This window comes from Felis catus, chromosome E1 (genome assembly GCF_018350175.1).
Source record: "Felis catus isolate Fca126 chromosome E1, F.catus_Fca126_mat1.0, whole genome shotgun sequence".
NCBI lineage: Eukaryota > Metazoa > Chordata > Mammalia > Carnivora > Felidae > Felis > Felis catus.
In genome coordinates, this window is record NC_058381.1 from 45711332 (window position 1) to 45732159 (window position 20828).

The 20828-nt window shown below is 44.3% G+C and overlaps 1 protein-coding gene across 16 annotated transcripts in view; it reads right to left on the reverse strand.

Annotated features, from left to right (window-relative positions):
* The window catches only part of MARCHF10 (membrane associated ring-CH-type finger 10), an 83868-nt gene that overhangs the window by 47197 nt on the left and 15843 nt on the right, over nt 1-20828 (reverse strand). For 12 of the 16 annotated variants that reach the window (XM_019818064.3, XM_019818062.3, XM_019818067.3 and 9 more), the window contains one exon: nt 18692-18811. The exons of the other annotated variants lie outside the window; for them this stretch is intronic. In XM_019818064.3, the coding sequence (XP_019673623.1) occupies nt 18692-18811 (120 nt within the window). The remainder of the gene's footprint in view (nt 1-18691; nt 18812-20828) is intronic. 16 annotated transcript variants of the gene reach the window in all.

Sequence of the window (20828 nt, forward strand, 5' to 3'; positions counted from 1 at the left end):
CCATTTAAAAAATTAACTCGCTAACAACCGAATATTAACTACCTGTGGTTGAAAGCAAAACCCAAATCCCCAGTGAGAAATACTATTGGATTTTCACTTCATCCGAAGAAATGTGAGCAGAGAGGTAGATCAGATCTTACATCAGACTCTTGATTTATATATTGATTGATTTATTATTTTTGAGAGAGAGAGAGAGAGAGAGCGAGCGAGAGCGCACAAGTTGGGGAGGGGCAGAGAGATAGGGAAACAGAATCCGAAGCTGGCTCCAGGCTCTGAGCTGTCAGCACAGAGCCCAACTCGGGGCCCGAACCCATGAGCTGTGATATCATGACCTAAACTGAAGTCAGACACCTAACCGACTGAGCCACCAAGGCGCACCTGGACCCTTGGTTTCTTTCACAAGCTATTGAATTTATGATTGTCTTCTAAGTATCCAGCTGAAATTTGTCTGGTCTTAAGAAAATATGGCACGATTTCTTTTTCAGACAGTAAAGCTCTGACAGAAAATATTTAACAACAGTCAGAGATTATCAAACAATAATCATTAAGTTATTTTGATTTAAAGTTGATTTTAAAACTGTCTTTTCCCCCTTGTAATTTTGAACAGTAATTACAATGTTCATTTCTTCCCCCATATGTTCCTAAGTTGAAATGTCACATGGAGGTGGAGGCAACAGCACATTTTGCTATTCCTTTGGGGGAAGAAAACCAGCTTTGTCTTTCAAAATCAAAGTCTAAAGCATTAAAAAAAAAAAAACCTAACTAGAAAGAAACTTTTAAAAATCAAGCTACAGGATACATGTGAGGATTCTCAGTTCCCTATTCATAATTTGGTAAGAAAGTCCTAATAAAGCCATGTGAATAGAAATAAGCTATTGTCAAAATGAACATTTTTCTAGAGTGTTATTACTTTTGTATTTATCATTCTCCCCCGGTCCCCCACTTGCTCTTCTGGCAGAATAGAGAGACTACCTTGCCCAGGGCAAGGCTCTCTCCAAAGTTCAGAGAAAGACTCCTGTCTGGGAGTCCCATTAGGGACTTCCATAGGGAACAACTTATTGATGCTATAATGGTTCTAGTTAGGCCTCCTGGAAGACGGAGACCCAGGGGTTGGGAAGTGGAACACATTGCCTCAGGGACGTGAGAATGATGAGATTATTTCGCCTGGGACCTCACAATGTGGGATCTGGAATGGCAAGGTGACAGTGAACAGAGACAATTAGAAGAGAAGGAGACTTAAGTAGTCAGGGATGGACGAGACCAGGTTATTTTCCAGCTCTTGCCTGATGGCTCATTTCCAAGACCCAGGAAACTGGTCCTCAAATGGGATGGCCCCTCTCTCCCGCCCTCCCTCCTTCAGGGTGTGCTACTGCATTCTGATTGCCGTAGACTAGCCCCATTTTTGCCACATGTCATGTGATGGAAAGCTGGGCTGAGCAGATCTCCCGATATGGTGTGGATCAGGGTACGACCTGCTGTGAACAAGAGGAAAAGAGTAGAGTCGGGCTATTGCCAGAGAAGGACCGTGTGTTTATGACACTTGAAATAAGTATGTTTTCATGAGACCATGAAAGACGGTGACCAACGCGGTGACACTTGACGTCCAAACAGTAACAACACGGGAAGGGTGACTGAAGGACTGTGGGTGCGAACGTGTACCTTCAAGTTTCCAAAGTCTACGTTCAAATTGTGCCTCAGACACAGAAACAGCCTTAGAGAATCGAAGGTAGCTTGTATACGTAGCATTCTGGACAGGGTGGACTCCTTTGTGCATTCAAGAAGCATAAAAGCATGTTCTACACAGAGGGCTGGCTTGTCACAAAGCAGGCTAACCTGTCTCTAATCTAGAAAAAACTCTAAAAGCAGCAAAGTCCTTCGCATGTTCAGGACAGTGTTGAGCTCCATTTCGCCGCAAGATGCTTTTTGGAGTCAGGGGGGCTGCCACGTGTGTAAATATCACGTGCACCTGTGTCTACCATGGACTTCGGTAAAGAGCGCCCCACCCCCCACCTGCCACGGTCTCTGTGATTCTCATGCTAGCAAGTTGGAATGACTCAGCCCGAGACACTGATCTGTCACTAGTGGCCTTGGTCAAAGTCTTCCCAACATCTGATGACCACGGCGTCGGCTCCCTGAAGGAGGGGCACATGAGACCATAGAATTTGCTTCGTGATGACTCTCCGTCTGACTGTGGAATGGCCTCTGGGTGAAGCTCAGAGCTGCAAGCTACTCAAATGGCAGACATGACAGGTTTTCTGACACTTGCTAGCTATTTCTTGTAATGCAAATTAATCCCTCGTGAGTTGTAGAAATCACTCTTGTGGGTGGTGACACATTTTCATGCTTTTGGGGACCTGTGCGAGTGAGTGAGTGCATATGATGTGCTCTGGGATGGAGTTCTGTGTGGTGGGCAGCAGGTGTGTGGCCAGAAAATGCTGGATTTTTAAAATTTGAACACTAAAGTGTAGTGGTTAGTAACACATCGAGACTGCCCTCCGTTGGATATTTCTCAAGTAGAGTTTGGCTACAATAACTTTCTCCTCCATTCTTTATTTGAATTCCTGTGCCCCTTTTAGCTGAGAGGATCCTCTGAGGAACATGAAAGATTTGGCCGTCAAATGGAGATCCTCTACAAAAGTACCTCCTACTCGAAATAATATGTCATACAACGTGGGAATTAATTGAGAAGCATCATTTGCAACGACTATGCCTTCAACCCTACTCAAGCACCAGGAAGGCATGTAAAGACAAGAAGCTTGCGGTGGGAGAGATGAGATTATAATCTCATGAAATGCAAAACAACATTTAATTAAGCGATAAATCGGGTGGCACCAATTCTGAATTCCAAAGGAACGCACAGAAAAAGATGCAAAGTCAAGGCAGGGTTCCTGAGGTTTCTGGAACCTGAAGTATGAGTGGTGACTGCCTTAGGCTGGAGGCAGCACAGGAGCCAAGGTATGGATGGAGTAATGAGTAGGGCATGATTCTCAGACGACAGGGCAAGGGGCCAGAGCAGAGAGTGGGGGAGGAGGGGGAGAGCGAAAGCTGGATGGCAGGGTGGCGTCAGATTGGGGGGGGGGGCCCTGAGATGCAAGCAAAGAATTGAGAGTCAATGTGATAGAAAATGGGGTCCAACTGAAGGTTTCTGAGTAGAAAAATGCTTAACATGGTTTCTAAGATGAGCATGTATGTTTCTCTCAGAGCGGGAAAAGAAAGCATCCTGAAAATTTGCCAGTGAAATGATCTTTTCATAGTTTCAATGGCTTTTTTTGGTGAAGTGTAACTCTTCATTACAAAAGGAATGCATGCTCATAATGGACATATAAAGAGAAGCCTAAGAAAGAAAATTTAAAACATTCAAAGCCCCATTAACCTAGAACTAAAAACTGCAAGCAGCTTGGTCTATATTCTTTAAGACTCCCTTTTAATGACTGCGATGGATTTCCACTGAAATCCCTTCTCAAGCAATGGGGTGAAGCTGGGATATGGCCACCCTCCTTGAACAGAACGTTTCCATCTCCCCTGCCACGTGGTGTGGCCTCGGAGGAAAGTCTCACCCACCGAGTGGGAATGAAAGTGTCTGCCTCACTTCTGCCTCAGTGTCTGGCCCGGCACTTCAGCTAGAAAGGCAACAACTTTGAAAGTCATGCATTGAAGACAACCGAACTGTTATCAGCCCGAGTCTCTGGAAGTCTTGGTGGAGGAGAGCTGTCTGCCCATCTGGTTCGTCCAGCCTGAACTGTCACAGGTGCAAGAACTAAACTGCCTTGATTCACTCATCACTCATCATATTTTTGGTCCCTTTGTTACAGCAGCTGATGTTACGCTAACACACGTTTATGCCTATACAAGTGTGATTAAAAAAATAGAATTGTGCCATACATATTGTTTCACTCAACAATACGTTGCATCAACAGGTACCTTTTAATAATGTTTCAATCTTATTCTGAAAATGTCAAATCTATAGAGCAGTCGAAAGAACGGTACAAAAAACAGCCATTACTCTATTTGCACGCTATGCTCTCTTGCGCCCACTCTCACACAAGTATGCGCACACTCTCTCTCTATATATATTCTTTTTCTAAAGAATTTCAAAGTCACTAGACTTCATGATAGTTCACCCCTAAATACTTAAACATCTATCTCTTATCAAAATAGACATTCCCCTGCAAAGCCACAGTACCAGCCATCTTACCTAAAAAAATGTAATGGTTCCGTGACATTGTCTAATACGTACAGCATATTCAAATTGTCCCCAAAATGTCTCTCTAGCTGTTTGTTTTGATCTATGATCCAGTCAAGGTACTTAGATTGCATGCAGTTTTTATGTCCTTTTACTCTTTGGTTTTCTGCTTTTTTGGCTTTTTCATGTTTTTTACTGTTTTGGAGAGTCCCAGCCCCATAGAAGGTCTTACGTTCTGAATTTGATTGTTTTCTCATGATAAAATTCAGGTTAACCATTTTGGGTATGCATATTCCATCAGTGGTGTGGTGTCCTTCTGTATAACATCACAGATCAGCACCTAACAATGCTATTGGTAATGCTGTTTGATCTCTAGCTAAGGTGGTGACTGCCAGATGTCTTCAATGTAAACTACATTTCCCCCCATTGTAATTAGTAGGTAATCTATGAATGATTCTTTGACACTGAATAGCCTATTCGTAAACAACACTTTACCCAATGATTTTAGTGTCTCTTGATGTACTTTTCCTGAATTGATAATCATTTGGGGGTAGTAGCAAAACAATTTTTTTTTCCAATTCTGTCATTTCTTCTACAATTAATAACTGGCATTCTTCTCTAGAGAAGAACATTCCCCCACCTTCTCTTTTATTTATGTACATATTTAATTTATTTATTATCACTGGGAGTCCACTGAAGTTGACTTTTGACATGAGTTTTTGAGCACTTCCTTACTTTCTGGTACAATAAAAATATCATAGTTTCCCCCTTGTATTTTACCTGTCTCAGACCTGGAATCCAAGTAGCTCTGGTTCCTTTTAGTTAAAATGGTAGTTAGGACTTAATATCAATGCTGGGTGTGTTCATTGCTACTGGAATGACACTGTTCCTAAGTCCTTTCAATAGAATTCATTAGAAATATGTATTTAGGGGCACCTGGGTGGTTCAGTCGGTTGAGTGTCTGACTTCGGCTCAGGTGATGATCTCATGGTTCGTGGGTTTGAGCCCCGCATTGGGCTCTGTGCTGACAGCTCAGAGCTTGGAGCCTGCTTCAGATTCTGCGTCTCCCTCCCTCTCTGCCCCTCTTGTGCTCATGCTCTGTCTCTGTCTGTCTCAAAAATAAATACACTTAAAAAATATGTATTTAAAAAAATCATGAGTTCACAGCAATCTTTCTAATTAAAATTTAACACTATATGGAGCTTTCCATTCCTTTGAAAAGTTTTATATTCGTATTTTACATTTAGCATCTTTATTCCTTAATTATATTAATATTTTTCATGTTTTGCTCTGTAATAAATGTGAAATGATGTCAGAATTACAATACAAATATTACTGTAAGAATAAACCCACTAAGTAAAGTTCTTTCTTGGTAGTTCTCTTTGTTTTTTAATCTTTGTTTACAATTTCTTTTTTTAAGTTTTTATTTATTTAAGTAATCTCTATATCCAATGTGGGGCTCAAACTCACAACCTCGAGATCAAGAGTCACATGCTCTGCTGGCTGAGCCAGCCAGATGCCCCAGTTCTCTTTGTCTTCAGAATACACTCCTCACTGAATGGATCGATCATAATTCTTTTTGTTGATCATGTACTTTGCTTCCAGCTTTTTGCTATAATAAATAGTGCTATGGTGAATATTCTTCTAGATTTATGCACATCTTTAATTATCTCAAGTTTCCCAAAGTGGGAATTTATATTAGTAGATTAAAAGCATCACAAAGATTTAAAATTTTTTGTTCCCAAATTGTCCTCCAGAAATATTGGTATCAACTTACATTTGTAGATGTATGTGAGAATGCCAACTTCCACATAACTTTTCCAACTATTATCTTTTTTTGAAAAGTCATTTTGGGAGATTATAATTTTGAATTGTAACTCATATGTAATTTTAATTATTACACAGGCTCATTTATCTCAGCTATTTAGAATGTATATTCCACCTATTTCTAAAAAGGTTCTGAGATTACTTAAAAGAACTCAAAACCGTTTTTAAGAAATGGAACAAGAAAAGGCAGAAGCTAATTTATGGAGAAAATACTTAGAATAGCAGCCATCTCTGAGAGGGACAGGGACGGGAACTGGCTAGAAAGGGGCATAAAGAATCTTCATGGGGTGATGAAAACTTGATGGGGGTGTGGGTTACAGGGCACATGCATTTGTCAAAACTCATTAAATATTACTCTTAAAATCTATTCTCTACAATTTACTTCAGGTAATTTCTACCGCCTAAGCAAACACTGGAAAAAAAAAAAATGAACCATCAAAACCACAAAAGCCATAAACAAGTATTCAATGCTAGTTAATGACGTACATGCTGAAGTATTTTGGGGGGCAGAGTACTGATCAAGTTGCAAGTCTGCAACTTGCTTTGAAATGCATCAAAACATGGGCGCCTGGGTGGCTCAGTCGGTTAAGCATCCGACTTTGGCTCAGGTCATGATCTCACGGTTTGAGTTCCAGCCCCATGTTGGGCTCTGTGCTGACAGCTTGGAGCCTGGAGCCTGCTTCATATTCTGTGTCTCCCTCTCTCTCTGCCTCTCCCCTGCTCGTGCTCTCTCTCTGTCTCTCAAAAATAAACGTTATTAAAAAGAATTAAAATGAAATGCGCCAAAACCCAAGGTGGATCTGTGGATGGATAGATGGACAGATAAATACGTGATAAAGTAAATATAGCAAAATGTCAACAATTGTAGAATCTAGGTGGTAGGTATATGGATATTTACTATACAATTCTGTCAAGTTTTCTCTATGTTTTGAAGTCCTCAGAGTAAAATATTGGGGGGAAATGGAGCAGAAATATAGATAGATATTGTCGGGCTGCGAGGATAAAGTAGGTACTTTGTGGGAACACTGCCAGTTTCTTTTTATACCTCATAATGAACGTTTCATTAGATTTAAAATGTTTCCTTCATGATACCATCTGGTAACAATGAGAGATCAATGATCAATACAGAGAAGTCAATGCAGGATAAATTTTAAAAGATATGCCTCATCTTATACTTGGTGATTTAGGATGAACATAAATTTATACTAACAGAGACCCTCCACGGAAGAGATAATATAGCCACATATGTTGGGATATGCGAATGACGAGTAAAACAAAGACTTGGTTCTTACAGAGCTTACAGTCTAGGTAGGAAGGTAGATCATTTAATCAAATAATTATTAATGTAAAATTACAAGTCCTAAATTAAAAAAAAAAAGGAAGCATATGAAAAACCATAGAAGATAGGGCAGAAGGCTCTGAATCTAGTTGCGGGAGGGGACAGTTGGGAAAACGCTCCCTGAGGAAGTGACCTGGGCTGACATCTGAGGCATGGTGGGAAGGCAGGGTGCGTGTTGTAAGAGAGGTGGCCTGGCAGGTGGGAAGACCCGAAGCCAGGGTGGACGGACCTGGGGCAGTACGGAGGACCAGATCCTTCAGGCCCTTATTGGCTCCATGACGAATTCTGGTTCCCATTCTGAAAGTCACAGAAGGCCACGGGAGGGGTTTCAGCGGGCCCGGGACATGATCTGAGTTCCACTCGTCACTGTCACTCCATGTGGTACAGAAAGTGGAATTTAGGGGGAGGAGTAGAAGTGTGAAGACTGGCCAGGAGGTGTCGGCAGTAACCCAAGTAGGCAATGGAAGAAAAGCACACACAGACCGATTAAAAAGCTCTTGGGGAAGGGGTGCCTGGGTGGCTCAGTCGGTTAAGCGTCCAACTCTCCATTTCGGCTCAGGTCATGATCTCACAGTTGGTGAGATCAAGCCCTACATTGGGCTCTGTGACAACAGTGTGGAGCCTGCTTGCGATTCTCTCCCTCTCTGCCCCTCCCCTGCTCATGCTCATTCTCTCTCAAAAGAAAATAAACATTAAAGAAAAAAAGCAATTGGGGAAGTAAATGGCATAGACTTGGTGATTGAATTGAATATGAGGGTCAGGAGGAGAGAAAGTGCCAGATTTGGATGATGCCACACAAAAGGAATCGTGAAGGACCGGGCTGGGGACTATGGTGTTGGGCCTGTTGAGACTTCCAAGTAGACGTATTGAGTAAACAGTTGAATATTCAGACCTGGAGATTACAAGTGAGTTTTGGGTTGGATATGCAGATCTGGAGGTCTTTGGCAGTTAACATCTTGACTTTGGCAGTTAACATCTTGATGAGGTGACCTAAGGAAAATTTATAGAGCAGGGCTTCTTGGGGGGCGGGTCGTGAACTTGGATGGGGGAAAAAAATTATATCGTTATTTCCACTAACCCCCAACTGAAAGCTAAGCGTAGCTTTCATTTCTGAACGCAGGCAACGAACCACGGTGGTATTGGCAGTTCCTGTGACTTTGTCGCCAATAGAAATCACAGATATTTTCACATTTCATTAAATTTGTTGCAGATGTCTCAAAATACCCTTTACGCCCATCACTTGTTATTTAATGTGTTAATAAAGAAGCACATACATTACTGAATCACAGATTTCTAAAAATATTTTGATGACTATTTCGATAAAAGTGGCTTCCTTTGAAATCCTTTGTATTATTATTTTATGCGTTTGAAATATTCTGAGAAGAGGATCTAAGAGCGTTCACCATAGTGCCCACGAGGTCTGTGATACAAAATTAAGATAAACCCCTAGGTACGGAGTGGGAAGAGAGCCCGAGCCTCGAGGAATCCCGGGACTCAGGGCCTGGGCAGCAGTGGAGGCACAGGAGGAGAAATCACCTCCAGAGACACGGGAGGAAACCCGGAGGAGAAGATGGCTTTGCAGGAGCTCAGGGGCACATGCTTCGGGGGGACTGAGTGAAGGGGCCAGTGGAAGCCACTGGGAGGGCAGATGTGGAGAGGACCCAAAGACCTGCCCCATTCATGGATGTGGAAGTCGTTTGACAAAGTGCCATTTCAGTGGAATGAGGGAGCGTGAGAACCAGATTGCAGTGGGTTGAGGAGTGAGTGGGAGGTGGGGAAATGGAGTCAGTCAGTGTAAATAATTCTTTTGAGAATTCTGACTGTGAAGGAGAAGAAATAAATGGAGGGACAGGATCAAGGGAGAACTTTTTTTTTTTTTTTTTGGTGGGAGACCGTGGATCATGATTAGATGCTGATAGAAGGTTCTGGGTCAGCTGGGGGTGCAGGCAGGGTGAGGGAACTGGATGGAAAAGGGTCTGTGGGCAGCAAGGAGGAGGGATCTTGAGGAGAGGGTAGTGCACAAGAGAGGGGATGGGTGGGCAGGGCAGCAACGAGCTAGGGAAAACTCTGAGGACCACCAAGGTGTGGAATGGAAGAGAGGAGGGATTGAAGACTGGGCAAAGGGAAAGAGGATCCAAGTGAGAGAGCTGAGCAGGGCAACGCGGCAGCACTGAGGGGTTCCAGGAGACTGGTGGCTGTGACCTTTCAGTAAGACCATTTCTCAAATTTGAGTGACTTTTCTGCAGCAGTTACCAGGGGCCTGGATATGGACCCAGAGACCACGGAAGGCTGAGACTGCCAGAGAGGCGAGAAAAAAAGACAAAGGGCCAATGGACCAAAGGTTCCCAAGAGGTGGGAGAGACGTCAGAGTAAAAGTGGATGAGCAGGAGAGCTGGAAGACTGTTGTCACCAATGGATTTTGGACATGGAGACCTTTTGGTCGATGGCGCAGTCTGGGATGCGCCGCGGGCTGGGGGAGGCGGCGGCTGAGGGGAGTGGAGGGGGGCACTTAAGACGCATCAGGAACTGAGAAGCCAGGGTGTGGCCTGGTGGGTGCCAAAGTCATCCAGGATTGCGGCAGGAGATCAGGGGATGGGTGAGCAGAGACCAAGCCACTGCCAGCGTCTTCACTGAGTAAGAGAGTGGCCAGGAGACAAGAGGGATGGTGTGTGGGGAGGGGGGGGGGGGGAGAATGGTGGAGCGAAACAGCACAAGCCTTAGGGCACCCGTGTTTCCATCAAAGCCTGGGGAGCAGTGGTCTGGGAGCAGAATTGGGAGTGAGAAGGGCACCCTCCTGTGTCCTGATCCTAAGGAAAGGGTGCAGGGGGGTATGACGGGTGTCCTCCAGGGAGGGGAGCTCTGAAGAGAGGTCTGATGTGCATTTCCTGTGCTGCAGGAAGACTGGGCGGCTCACCCTTTCCCAAACGTGCCCATCTCTCTTTGATTTCGTCTCTTCCTTCCACCTGTGACGGTGCCCTGCCTCAGCTCCCCACCCCCCACTCCCAGCTCCCCAAATCCTGTCGTGCCTTAAGATCCAGATGAAAATCTGCATTCCTCTAGGAAGCTTTTCCAGGTTTCCTTTTGCCTTTTTCTTACACTCATCAGATACCGTCTTGAACTGTAGGCATTAGTGTAACGTCTTATTTCGCCCACACTGTGAACGGGCGGGGCACGGCTTTGTTATTACCGTGTGCCCACAGCATCTAACACCGTGTCTTGGACACAAAGTGGTTTGCAATTCCTTAGTGAGTAAAGTGGTATAAAAGTAAAACAAAAGGTTTCAGGATGAGATGTTGTATGTTCTAACTCATGCTTCACCCAGGTATGCACCTGAATAATATCTTGCAAGTGAAAAAATTTTAAAGTTTGATAGCTGAGTTTTAATTGGTTTTTAACAAGGTTTGGGTTTTTTTTTTTTTTTTGGTTTTAAAAATTAATTAGGGCCATTTTTTTTTAAGTAAGGAATTTCAATAAAAGGTAGTAAACCAAAATACATAGCACTGCATAAAATGGGCAAAAATCTACTTTGTTATAATCTTCTCTCATGCAATTTCGGAGCTGCTGAGTCCAATTAACATCAGGAGCCCTCTGGATCAGAGGCCACCAACTCTCGGCATCCACAATTTCACTGAACTGGGATAACAATTGGTGTTTGTATCACCCGGCCACATGGCAGAATCGCCCTAGTGGAAGGACTGACTCTAGGCTTGTCTTGCTTATCTGTTAAAAAAGGCAGGACAACATTCTGGAAGCAGCTGCAATTTGAACTGACAGTTGCCCCATTTTACTGCCATGGCCTATTTTTAAATTACCTAGTGGAACTCAGACAAAGCCCAGAAATGAAGGAGAAGTGAAGCATTCCTGGCTTTGCCCACGATACAGTTATTGTTTGCTTTCTCCATTAATGCTGTTGGAGACCTTCAGCACCCTGGTTTGCCCACAGAAGGGCATGCACGCCAGTGTATTCCAATTAATCTATAACCTAATTATAAAAGAAATACCCAATTTAGTCTGGTGACTTATCTGGTGGAAGATGAATTCACATCTTTATAACAACATGACTTCTGTTATAAAGTACAGCAGAGGGGCGCCTGGGTGGTGCAGTCGGTTAAGCGTCCGACTTCAGCCAGGTCACGATCTCGCAGTCCGTGGGTTCGAGCCCCGCGTCGGGCTCTGGGCTGATGGCTCAGAGCCTGGAGCCTGTTTCCGATTCTGTGTCTCCCTCTCTCTCTGCCCCTCCCCCGTTCATGCTCTGTCTCTCTCTGTCCCAAAAATAAATAAAATAAATAAATAAAAAAAAATAAAGTACAGCGGAGTCCCGGAGCAACTTTGGGCTGTTCTGAGTTTCCTCTGTCCACGGAGAGCCTTGAACCCAGCCCTTCTACGTCCTCGTGTTCTTGCCTATCTGTGACAAAAGGAAATTACCCAGAGCTTTGAAGAAGCCATCTGTCCATTCGCGGAAGGGTATGCACGGAAGAGTGCTCTCTTTCATTGGTCACTCTCTGGTGATCACCACTGTGGAGGTTTCCAAGTGGTTGATTGGAATGGATTCCTCTTCAAGCCCAAACTGGCCATTGCACACTGGCAACCTTACTAAACTACCTGCCTCTCAGTAATTGCAAGCAAGGTCAGGGAGCATTCACCACTCCACTCCAAGTAACAACATCTCCTATTTTCTCTCGTGCGGGGTGAGGATTCCTATTTTGGCTGTTACGGCTATATGCCTATAACACGTGCGTGTTCCTAAACCATTCCAGTAACTGTCAGCCGTCGGCCATTCCTTGAGTTCCTGTTACATGGTGGGCATTGGAGATACGACAACAAATGCACCTGCTCTCGAGTGGCTTCCAGCCTAAGGGAGGAGGGAGATAGGAAGAGGAACCCCAAGGTGGACTTGAGTCCAGAGGGTGTTATGGGAATACAGAGGAAAGACAGCAGCAAAGTCACCTGACCCCCAGGAGAAGCTCTAGAAACTTCACAGAAGAGGTGCCCTCAGGGTTGAGAGTCAGGCCGGCCAGGGCCTTGAGTACCTTGTGTGTTTGAACTTGATCTGTGGGGATCCACTAAAGAATTTTCAACAGAGGAGTGACATGATCCAGACGGATCACTCTTAGTACCGTCTGGAAGACTGGCTGGAAAGGGTGAGGTGAGGGCAAAATGTCCAAGGAAATGACTCTGACAATTTCCAGGCAAAAAAAAAAAAAAAAAAAAAAGAGATGGCCCGGCAGAGGGGAGTGTTGATGGACAGATTCCCGAGAAAGGAGACAAGATGATCTGGCTTTGGTGTGTGATTACTGTGAAGTGTGAGAAATAGCAGCAGAAGGAACCCAAGATAATTTCTGGAATTCTGGCTTGGGCAGAAATTAATTCAGGAAGAGGGACCGTTTTGAGGGAACCAGATGACGCAGTCAGCATCTTGAGTCTGAGGTGCTTGTGGGACATGCCATGGGGAAAAGATCAACAGCTAAAATGGAAAACAAACTCAGATGAGAATTCTCACAGATCTGCACTTGTCAAACTGTGAGCTGCACATTCTCTCTCCATGACGTACATTTGGAGCTTGAGACGTCGTGTGCAGAGCCACGTTATTGCTCAGGTGCACCTTGAGGGTGCGGAATCTGAGCTACAGTCGAGAGGGTGGCTAGGACAGACAGCACACCAGGTGCTAACGGTGACTCATAGCCTCCCAGGGTGGGGCCTTCTGGCAGTTAGAACCGGTGTGTGCGTGTGTGACCTGCCTCAGCCGCACACCGGCCTGGAGCCAGAAAGAAGGGAGGCCCGACCCTCAAGGAATCCGACAACGGACAAGCAGAAGTCAGAAAAATGAGAAGGATGAGTCATGGAACGCTTATGCTATGTGCTAAGCCCTGGCTGCTTTCATGACACCGGTAAGGGTGTTGGTGGGTTGACACTGACAGATTAATGGGAGAATAACTTCCCCAAGAGCTGTTTGAAAGAGGAGAAGCTGAAGGTTTCACAGGCAGGGTAGGCTGAATAAGAAGGTAACGAAAGGAGGCATGCAAATATAGCGAGGTCACAGAAAACACAAAATGCAAATTGAGCCAGCCTTCTTGGACAGCTGCACTGTCCTCAGAGAGCTAACATTTGCAAAGAGCCACAGTATGTAAAGCACCGTATTGTGGATTATACTTTCTGGCCCCTGGGCTCTTGTCTTGTTTTGTTTTTTTGAACTTGACCACAATCTGGAGCAGCGCTGTCACGTAGAACTTTCGGCAATGGTGGAAATGTCCTATATCTGCGTGGTCCAATATGGCAACCACGGGATACATGTGGCTACTGAGCATGTGAAATGTTGGCTGGTGCGTCTAAGGAACTGAACATAAAATTTTTCTTTTGATTAATTTAAAGTTAAAGGTAACTAGCCACACATGGCTAGTGGCCACCTTATTGGACGACACATTTCTAGACTTTCGCCGCCCTCACGTATGGATGGACATTCTGACTTTTTAAGCCACTGCAGGTTACTTGAAGAGGCTTTCTTTTTAATTTTAACCTCCAAAGTTTGTGTGGATCATTATGGACAAAACAATTAAGATGTTTATGTTGGGTAGTTGCCTTCACACTTGAGAGTACCGTGCTTTCTGGGAGGTTCAGGTGATCTCACTGGTCAACATCCCACCGAGCCAGGCCTGGGGAAGAGCCAGTTGCTACTGTTATCAGGTTTACTGCCTCTTTCCAATGTAACGTTGGGTCCTTGTGACCTGGAATCTAAATATTTAGTTGCTGGTTGCTGATGGTAAAGGACAATAATCTTGTTCCTATTAGCAAAGCAAACAGTACTCTTGAAAAACCGAGAGCTGGGTGGTCTCCGCCTTCGTTGCCGGCAAAGTAAATGCAGTGACGATCTGTCCTAAGTCCTTGAGGTTTGTGCATTTGGACCAGCAAGGATAGATGAGAAATGCTCATGATGTCCCTTTTCACAGAAGGTTGCTGCCTGCAAAGTCATGGGCTTATCATTTTCGTCATTTTCTTTCTTTGAAAAAAAAAAGATTTTTTTTTAATGTTTATTTTTGAGAGAGACAGAGCGTGAGCGGAGGAGGGGCAGAGAGAGAGGGAGACACAGAATCCAAGGCAGGCTCCAGGCTCTGAACTGTCAGCACAGAGCCCGGCGCGGGGCTCAAACCCATGAACTGTGAGACCATGACCTGAGCCGAAGTCACACGCTCAACCGACTGAGCCACCCAGACGCCTTTCATTTTCATCATTTTCTATGGGGAAATCAGGGCTCCTGTTTCTCTTCTGTGAAGGTTTGAGAAGGCAACATATCCTGTCAATCACAGCAGGGAATGATCCAGGCGATGTGTCCTCCTCTAGGCCAGCAGCTCTCCTGGGGACACTGTTTCCTGTTCATATTGAGAGACTGCTTTGTTTTTAGTCTACTGCTCATCCAGCTCCTAGTTGATGACTTTGTGGAGCTGTTATGTATTTCCCTATTTATTCTAATCTGATTCGTTAACAAGGTTGCATGTAACTTTGAGAAGGGTCTAAAATTAAGTTGCCACATAAGGTTGGCTTTTAGTAATGTGGCCTGGGATTGGGCTGAGGCAAAAGAAGGTATTCTGGAAGTCTCAGAACCCAATACCTACTGGAGCACCATTTGTAAGAACAGCCGGACACCAAGGCAATTTATAAGGTAATCAAATGTTAGTATGAGCGCAAGAGTCTCACTTGTTCTTGCATTGATCCCACAAGATAAGCATTAATAATAAGTACCTCCGTGATGGGAAACTGAAGTGCTTACAGTGCTTTGTCTGAATTCACACTGTAATGAGGGACAGAGATGGCCCTTGATGATAAGGGTTCTTTCTATGCCACACCATTAACTTAAATGTATTTAGGAGGTACCACTTTGAAGAACATCTCAGCACGAGCTGGGTGGTTACTGCTTTATCTTGGATTTAGACGTAAGACAACCTCTGCCCGAGGCACTGGTCGTGGTGAGGCGCTTGTGCGGAATGGTGGGGCCACCGCGTTGGGAGATCTGCCACCTGCCAGGCAGGTGTCTGGAAACGATGGCTTGATAGTGGATCTGTTACTTGATGATAAATGTCTCACTTATTCCAGGTTCATCAGAACTGTGACAATCTGAGATTGGGGCAAGGAAGGAACGAGTGACAGAAGTTGCAATACCAGTGTCAAAATACGGGTGGTGGTGCACTTCACGTATTGACCGTGTGGTGGAAAACTTCCCATGGATTAAGCAGTCCACTTCCCTACCACCGGCTCAGTCAGAATGAACTTCCCTTCACAGATCAGAGGCAAAGCGTTCCTTGGAGTTTTCAGCCACAGGAGTCTCTAAAAGGGGATTACTTAGGGGAATGTTTACCTAGGGAGGAGGGCTAGGTTAGGTTTACGTCTGCTCATGGACACGTATCTTTCTCCTGGTCTTTTCTCATCGACCAATGATCTTTTGCAACTCTAATTGTCTGATGTGACATTCAATACACTGAGCTCTGGAAACTGGGACTAATCTGGCCTGGGTTCTCCTTTGGGAGGTGCCCATGTTCTTATACCCTCCTCTGGGACCTGAGGATCCCATCCTCAGGGATCCCCTGGGATCCTCATCCTCCCTGGCACTGAGGTTTGATAAAGAGGTTTGATAAGTTCTGTATCCCCTCAGGATTCAAAATATAGCAGGGCAGGCCCAGACTATGAAGGCTTAGGAACAGCCAGATTTTCATAGAAATTTGGGTGGGGGTCCAAACCTGGGAGGAGAGCTCTCCAAACCAACCCATGATCCTGGGGGTTGAAGAGTTCTGGATACGGTCTGTCTCATAAGGGATCTCTGGCTTCACTTGTACCAAGCAAAAGTGGAAGGATTGAGTGGGGGGTGGGGTCAACACTAGGAGCACACAAGTCATATGGCTGTTGAATGATGCTTTCAGTGACAATTCTCACTCCCCGTGCCCTTCCTGTGCTTTTGTATCTGGGGGGAAATTCTCCAGTATCCCCCAAAGAATATCTGTAATACAGAGAGGAAAGCAGAGGTGAATTTCACTGGGGAAAATTCTGATTTCGTCACTCTTCTTGACACAGAAGATGTGACCTTGGAGGCACTTGTACAATCAAGGCCCAAACCCTTGGGGTATCATTACCTGGAAAATAAATTTGAGATTATTTAAGTAATGTTGTTTTGGGGTTTCTGGCAGGTTGAGGTACAGTGGCATAGTGCAACATGAAAAATCCTGTTCTTACACTTTAGAAATTGCCAGCTTTATGCGTTTTAGCACATATTTTTGTCCTTATTTCATAATTACTTTTATATGTACAACCATATCCTTTTTTAGATGTGGTCTGAGCATTTTGCCACGATGATTTAAAGAATGAATAATTTTTATAGCATAAAGAAGAAAACTACAGAAATCTGTCACCAGCCTGTCCCCTAAACAAAGTTTATGGAGAGGAGCATAGAACTTCTAGTCCTAGAATGTCCCAAATGTGTGAGTATTGCCATACAAAATGGCCACTGCTATGCATGTGAATCTTTGCGTGAAAATAGAAGAACCCAGCTGCCCACTTCTTTACCAATCTAGGAAGATTGCTACATGCTACCGTTCGACTTAAATTGCCTTTTTTCTTATCAGTCCTTGAGTTTTGTTTCTAAGTGCAAAAAATGTGAGAATTTATCTTAATGCTAGAAGTGTGCTGTTCGAGCCAAACTAGATTTAATTTTTGGATTAATCTCACTCCCTAAGTTCAATCAGCAGCAGGCATTATATTTAGTCTTCGACTAACAGGGAGCGATCCAGGCGATGTGTTCTTCTCGATGCTGCCAATGTTAGAAGATAGTCTCTTTCACCTTTAGACTCTAGGTGGAATATCTGATTGTGTGATTTTACGTTCCTTAATAGGGAGTATAGATCTCACCCAGGGATACATCTACACCCATATACATCAATCGCTGATGTTTCTGAGGGATCCTTTGAACATTAAATAACTGCAGTGTGAACCTCCTAGATTAAAAAGAAATCCCAACAAATCGATTGATATCAGGTGTCCAGGATCTATCTCAGGGATCCACACCGCTGACAGAAAGCGAGAGTCCATCCTCTAGAGTATATTGCAGGCATAAAATATTAAATAAGAATTCATAAAAGGCGTCTGGCTCATCCTAAATCAATTCACCATGCTAACAAATGGGTGTTGAATGTAGCTTGTGGTGTTTGGTGCTTACATAGGATAAGTAAAATTCTTACTCGGATAAGATCTTAAACATGAAATATGATCGTATCGTTCAGTGGTTCAGAGCAACTTCCCCGGGGCTGGGCTCCCTGGAAAGGAACTCTGACTCTACCACACACTGGCTATGGAGTCTTAGGTCAATTTTCTGGTCTTTTCTGAGGCTCAGTTTCTCATCTGTGAGGGGAGGTAAATATATAGAGATTTATGAGAATTAAATAAGCTAATATGTATAAAACATTTGGCACAGGGCTGGAACACTGCCACCACTCAGATGATGGTAATGACGGTGACTAGTATTGTCATTGTCTTATCACTATTATTTGGATCTTATCCTTTTTTATTATCATCCAGACAGAAATATTTGAGCAATTTCTAGTCATTACACGATGCAGTTATTACTACATTTTAACTATATTTGAAAGACCAGACTAAGCAATGCAACGAGTTAGACTATAAGTCCATATACAAATAAGATTATCTTCGTACCCATATCTATGTATGGCTGTGGTTATATGGACCGATCAGATAGACACAGGTGCAGGCGTTTAGATGGAGAGATGATGCTGTGCTTTAGAAAGCCCAGTGCCTCAACTCTTGAAGTGGAAGAGTTGTAGCATTTCTGATTTGGATGGTATCTCAGAGACCATCGCCATGGGATCCATCAGGAAAGAAGAACGAGGCCCAACCTGGGTGAAGGGGGACAGTCACACAGCAGAGGAGCGGCCCCAGGCGGCATCCAGGATGGGATCTCCTGCCCCTGTATCTCCCTGCTCTGAACTGTAGGATTTGTTTCTTTGTTTGCTTGTTTGCTTTATTTATGAGAGAGAGGGTGTGCATGAACCTGAGCAGGGGAGGGGCAGAGAGAGAGGGAGACAGAGATCTAAAGCAGGCTCCGTGCTGACAGCAAAGAGCCCGACGTGGGGCTCAAACTCACGACCCGTGAGATCACGACCTGAGCTGAAGTCAGACGCCCAACTGACTGACCACCCTGACTTTCAGGATTCTCCAGTACCTCCTTTTGGAGTTGGCTTTTTCCTAAGTGACGTATGCATGTGCACGCACGTGTATACACACACACACACACACACACACACACACACACACGGCAGCAGGAGGGTATCTCCCAGAGTTCTAAGTACCTGTTTGGAAGATGACCCAGTTGAAAACCGGGGTCTCTCCAAATTTGTCTCTTGCCCCCCAAATTGATCTTGTTTCTTCTCATTTGGGTCTCTTCTGTATTCCTGTCGTCTCAGACAAGCCTGCAGAATACAATTTTTTTAAAAAGTATCTTTGGCTTAGGTCTGCGACAAACTTTCATGACTTTTTGCTTAATTCCTATCGTGAGGAACATGAAATACACAATGTCCAGCTTCAAGGGCTCATCAGCACATTTACCAAGTGTCAAGACACTCAGCCAGGCATCACGACTCTCTTCCCTTTGCCCCAAAATGCCAGGTCAAAAATAGTCGTCTCTGCTTTAATAAGTTACAGTGACAAACACACTAAGAGGCGTTTTGACAAGTGTGTCCCCAACAATTGCTTCCTTAAGGCAGGAAGTACCTGAAAGGCAGCATTCACTTCCCCTCTGTCTTCATTCTCTTCAAAGCTCTGCTCATTCCAGCGTGGCTCCCTGTCCCCCTGGATCACTCCCAGTTGTGGGATCAGACCCTTCCTACCTGAGAGCTTTTGCACCTGCCCTTCCTCCCCTTTGAATGCCTTTCACAGGGGTGTTCACAGCACGGCAGGCAAATCTGTGGATCTACTAAGATCCAGCTCAAGAGACATCTCTCGCCAAGCTCTTCTTCCCCAGGCCGAATTAATTGCTCCTTTATACAAAAGCAGCTGGAATTACACAATTTTCGTTTTTACTGTTGTATTTAGTTGCTTTGTTTTGAGCCCGTGTCTCCTGCTGATCAGTGACGACCCCTCAGGGTAAGGACCACCTCTTACCTTTTGAATCCTCTCAGCGTCTAGCACGGCATGTTAGCTCAATTGCATTATTGTTTCAGGGGGAAATATCAGTCCCTGAATGCAAAATAATAAAAACAAAATAACCACAAAAAAAAATTCCATTTTCAAAAAACGAAATTAAGAGAAAAATCTAGTACCAAAAGATTTCTTCTCCAGTATCAGGACTGAACAAACCCCAAGAAATCATGTGCTATATGGGGGTTTCCAGTGATATTTTAAATAGTTTAAAATAGGAAAACTTCTTGGAGCCTTTCTGTAGATCCAGTGCCCAGATTCACCTTTGCTCTGCTAGAGCCAAATTATCCCCTGTCATGGTAAAGAAACGCAACGTAAGGACCCAACAATACTGTTTCTAAACAGGGCCTGACATCTCCCTTTCCTGGCTGGGTTAAGAAAGGAAAGATTCCTTCCGCATTTTCCCCCTTTGTTAGAAAATGCATCTCCTTCTTTGATGTGGAAGGACATGCCAGAATTTCACACCACTGGGAAAGCCTAATATCATGCTACATGGTTAAAAATAGAAATGACCTGATATTAACAAAACATTTACCACTTGGAATTGGGAACAGCAAGTTGGTTTACATTGTGCCTCACAACAATTGCTGGTGAGGCACTGGCCTGGGGGTTGGGGGGGTGGTGTGTGGCTCATGCACTGCTGGCCAGGTGATACATGCAGCAAGTGGAATCCTGGATTCCCAGGAGAAGGGTACTGTTCCACCCTGCCTTACTGGGGAAGGGAGAGCACTCCAAAATGGTTGCCGCTTTATTTTCCCCCCTGTCTCACTGTTAACCTTATTTTCAAAACTATGCTATCTAGATAGCAAGCCATTTTAATAAATCGTGGGCAGTGTTTGTTTTCATCAATAATTGAAGCAAGAAACCCCCCCAGAATACTGGACAGTAACTATAATAAATAAGTGAAACAAACACCAAGTAATAAAATAAACCAAGGTAAACCTAGAGAGAGTTAGCCAGAGAGTTCAATGACGTTCAAGTAAATATGGGCCTCTTCTTTCCCATTCCTTTCACAATGACTTCAGATTGGAGCTGGTTTGGGAGGAGTCCTGGCTGCCACTGTTGTTTCCTGGAGCGGCAGATGTCTGTGTTATCCTAACCGACTGGGATTAAAGGCGCAAGAGGCAAATGCTGATAGGCTAAAAGTGCAGGACGGTGTTAGCAAATGCACGCAGGACCAAAGCAGATTTTGTGGGATGAACAGAATTCTTGTGGGTTGAGTGTTTTTTGAAAATTCTCTCCAAGAATGCATGCAACTTAAATATTTCTTTACCAAAGGGGGAGGAGGAG